This window comes from Alligator sinensis, unplaced genomic scaffold (genome assembly GCF_000455745.1).
Source record: "Alligator sinensis unplaced genomic scaffold, ASM45574v1 scaffold1329_1, whole genome shotgun sequence".
Classification (NCBI taxonomy): Eukaryota; Metazoa; Chordata; order Crocodylia; family Alligatoridae; genus Alligator; species Alligator sinensis.
In genome coordinates, this window is record NW_005842460.1 from 1,164,311 (window position 1) to 1,168,247 (window position 3,937).

Below are 3,937 nucleotides of genomic sequence, written 5' to 3' on the forward strand. Positions count from 1 at the left end.
GCCAAATCCCAGCTGAGCCGGGGCTGCAGGAGGCGCCCGGTCTGGGGTGTGTGATGCATGTGGTCCCTGCCATGCCCGTGCTGGTGGCGGGCACAGCGGGGAGGAGACCTCGTAGCTCCAGGGAGGCTTCTGCAGCCGGGGCCGGCAGGGGCCCGGATCCTTCCCCTCCGGGTAGCGTGGCCCGGGGCACCGTGCCGGCGGGCAGCCAGACCAGTGGTGGACTTCACAGCCACAGGGGTCTGGGGCCCACGCGCGGCTTCCCCGTAGCAGGGGTGCGGGGGCCGCGGGTTCGAGCCCCGCATTGGGGGGCAGGGAAAGGATCCAGGAGTCCTGCCAGGGATTTGCACTGCACCCTCGGGGGTGCCCCCCAAGCACTGCACCGCGTGGGATGATGCCCACCCTAGGCACTGCATGTACTGGGCTGACTCCGCCCCCCGGCACTGCATGCAGCGGACGATGCCCCCGGACACTGCACGACACTGGCACGGAAGGGGGGGCTGGCCCCTCCCCCCGCCCCGCGCTCTCCGCCAATCGCAGCGGCTCTTACTGCCGGGTGCGCCGCGCCCAGCTTATCCGCGGCTCCGGCATGGTAACGTCTGCTTTGTTGTTCTCCTCCCCCGGCCCGGCCCGGCCGTCGCGGCACGCGCTGCACCGCCCCCCGCACCACTGCATGGCCCCCACGCTGCACGGCCCGCGGGGAGGGGCTGGGCAGGGCCTTGCAGTGTGTTGGGGGAGGGGTGCTGGGCCGTGGGCGTGGGGGTTGCAGTGTCCCGCAGTGGCGGGGGGGGGGGGGGGACAGCCACCCCTTCCGTGCCAGTGTCGTGCAGTGTCCGGGGGCATCGTCCGCTGCATGCAGTGCCGGGGGGGGGAGGGGGGGGCTGTGCAGTGGAGCAGCCAGCGCGGCCCCCCACATCTGCCCGTACAGGGCCCCCCGGGGCCACTGGGGCCCGGCTCCGCTTGTTTCCCGCGGCTTCCCCTGGGCCAGTGTTGCCCCCGCCAGGCCGTGAGGGCTGCGCCCGCTGCCAGGGAGCACCGTGCGGCACGTCTGGCCCCTGGGCAGGGTGGGACCCAGGTGTCCGGCCCTGCCCATGGCAGCTTTCCCCACCCCGCCCCCCTCACTGGTTTTCTCTCTGTGCTGTTGGCAGTCTGCTCCCGAATCCGGCAGCGGCCCCTCGGGGCAGCCGGCCCCGTTCCCCAGCGCCCCCCCCATGATGCCACCGCCCTTCGTAAGTCACTTGTGCTCCACGGCTGCGCCACTGCGACCCCTGCCCTGCGCGCCCCAGAGCCCGGGCGGCCCCAGGCTGGTGCTGGGATGCGCACAAGAGCCTTGGCCGCCTTCCAGCTGCAGGGGCAAAGCCCTTGTGCAGGCCTGCGGGGTAGTGCCAGCCCCCCCATGCGAATGCAGCGTAGTGGCGCCGAACCCCCGTGCAAATGCGGCATAGTGGTGCTGGACCCCCGTGCAAATGCGGCGTAGTGGCGCCGAACCCCCGTGCAAATGCGGCATAGTGGTGCCGAACCCCCGTGCAAATGCGGTGTAGTGGCGCCGAACCCCTGTGCAAATGTGGCGTAGTGGCGCCAAACCCCCGTGTGAATGCAGCATAGTGGCACCGAACCCCAGTGTGAATGCGGCATAGTGGTGCTGAACCCCTGTGCAAATGTGGCGTAGCAGGGCCAACTCCCCCGTGCGAATGCAGCATAGTGGCACTGAACCCCCGTGTGAATGCGGCATAGTGGCGCCAAACCCCCGTGTGAATGCAGCATAGTGGCACTGAACCCCCGTGTGAATGCGGCATAGTGGTGCCGAACCCCTGTGCAAATGCGGCATAGTGGCGCCAAACCCCCGTGCGAATGCGGCGTAGTGGCACCGAACCCCCGTGCGCATGCGGCATAGTGGCGCCGAACCCCCGTGCGAATGCGACGTAGTGGCGCCGAACCCCTGTGCAAATGTGGTGTAGTAGTGCCGAGCCCCTGTGCGAATGTGGCGCCTAACCCCCATGTGAATGCAGCATAGTGGCACCAAGCCCCTGTGTGAATGCAGCATAGTGGCACCGAACCCCTGTGCGAATGTGGCATAGTGGTGCTGAACCCCCGCGCGAAAGCAGTGTAGTGGTGCCAAACTCCTATGCAAATGCGGCATAGTGACACCAGCCCCCCACATGAATGCGGCGCAGTGACACCAGCCCCACCACCCCATGCAAATGTGGCGCAGTGACACCAGCCCCCGGTGCAAATGCGATGCAGCTGCACCAGCCCCACGTAGGCACATGCGGTGGCCGCGGTGCAGCAGATCCTACCTGAAGCCTGGGTGAGCTGCACCCATGCCTGTCACGCCTCACACTGGAGCCTGCCCAGAGCATGGGGGCTGTGCACGGAGGCTACACACTGGCACAGACGCAGCCTGTGCCCACTGGCCATGACGGGTGGCCTCTCTTGCTCCTAGATGCCTCCCCCGGGGATGCCGCCCCCTTTCCCTCCAATGGGGCTACCCCCATTGGGGCCACGGCCGCCTGCCGTACCCCCCATGCCCCCTGGCCTGATGCCGCCGATGATGCCACCCATGACAGCGCCCCCGCCTATGGGACAGGTAACTGCCAGCACCTGCACCCCCACACTGTGGGGAGCATGGGGCAGTGGTTAGAGCAGCCGGGGGGGTGGGAAACAATGCCGAAGTCCTGGGTTCTGCTCTGGATCGCGGGGTGGGGAGAAAGCGGGGGCAGGGGGAGCTGGGCTGCACAGCTCTGGGGGCCAGAGGCCGCAGCCCTTGTGGCCTCACACCGGGGGGGTCTTGCCCGCATCTGACCGTGGGGTCAACTGGGGGTGCAGTAGAAGGCATTGGCAAAGCCCTGCACCCACTGCCTCTGGGGCTGCCCTGGTCCCCCCTCACCTGCTCTGCACCCTAGATGCCAGCCATGGTGCCGCCCTTGATGCCGGGGATGCTGATGCCGGGGGTGCCTGCCGGCCCCGTCCCTGTGCCCAGAGCGGTGAGCATCCCTGGGCTGCTCTTGCCCCATGGAGGCCATGGGGTGGGGGGCCCCCCACATCCCAGCACAGGAGGTCTCTGAGCCAGGACCTCAGGGTCTGTCTCCAGCGCCGGCAAAGGGTGGGGTCTTGTGGGGGCTGGGAGCTAGGACTCCTGGGTTCCCCCCCCCCGGCAGGAGAGTGGGCTCCAGAGGGATGAGTCCTGGGTGGGGCAAAGCAGAGACATGGGAGCTGCACCCTAGTACCTCAGTTTCCCCCAGCCGGCACCAGGCCTCAGGCGTGGGGGGACTGTCAGGACTGGCCTTGCTGCCCGGCTGAGTCTGAGCCGCCGCCTCCTTGGGTCACAGCCCCATTTCTTTTTTGGCAGGCGGCTCCCGGGACAGAGCCCCTCGGGGGTGAGTACTTGGGGGGAGAGCTGATGCAGGGGTGGGAGCGGATCCAAGGCAGGGAGACAGGGTGCACCCCACAAGGGGCAGCAGCCTGCTGTGGGGGGGACCGTGGCGGGGAGGGAGACGAGATGTCACGGCCCCTGGTTCCACCCTGGCCCGGTGCTGAGGTTGCAGTGCTGGGGCTCAGCTCCCGCCCTGGCTTCCTGCCGTGCGCCCCAGTCACCTCCAGCTCTTGCTTTCCAGCCCCTCCAGCCCAGCCGGCGCCCGCGGTGAGTCACTGCCCCCTGTCAGCCTGCGGCCCCCTGCCCCACTTCATCCCCTGGGATCCCGGGGGGCTGCAGGTCTGGGAGGGGGCAGAGGGCCCAGTGCTGGAGTCCAGGTCAGGGGTATTAGCAGGGCTGAGGGGGGCTGGAGTCTTGGTTGGGGGCACCAGCTGGGCTGGGGTCTGCGTTGGGGGCATTAGCTGGGATGGGGGGCGGGTCAGGGGCATTAGCGGGGCTGAGTACGGGGCACTGGCCAGGCTGAGGTCTGGGTCAGGGTCATCAGTGGAGTTGGGGTCCAGGTTGGGG

The 3,937-nt window shown here is 68.7% G+C and overlaps 1 protein-coding gene across 1 annotated transcript in view; it reads left to right on the forward strand.

The window, feature by feature from the left end:
• The first annotated feature begins 885 nt into the window (after positions 1 to 885).
• PRPF40B (pre-mRNA processing factor 40 homolog B) overlaps positions 886 to 3,937 on the forward strand; it is an 11,344-nt gene continuing 8,292 nt past the window's right edge. Inside the window, exons 1-5 of the mRNA XM_025212401.1 lie at positions 886 to 1,226; positions 2,441 to 2,584; positions 2,901 to 2,981; positions 3,347 to 3,374; positions 3,612 to 3,787. Of these exons, the coding sequence (XP_025068186.1) occupies positions 1,089 to 1,226; positions 2,441 to 2,584; positions 2,901 to 2,981; positions 3,347 to 3,374; positions 3,612 to 3,787 (567 nt within the window). The 5' untranslated portion in view covers positions 886 to 1,088. The remainder of the gene's footprint in view (positions 1,227 to 2,440; positions 2,585 to 2,900; positions 2,982 to 3,346; positions 3,375 to 3,611; positions 3,788 to 3,937) is intronic.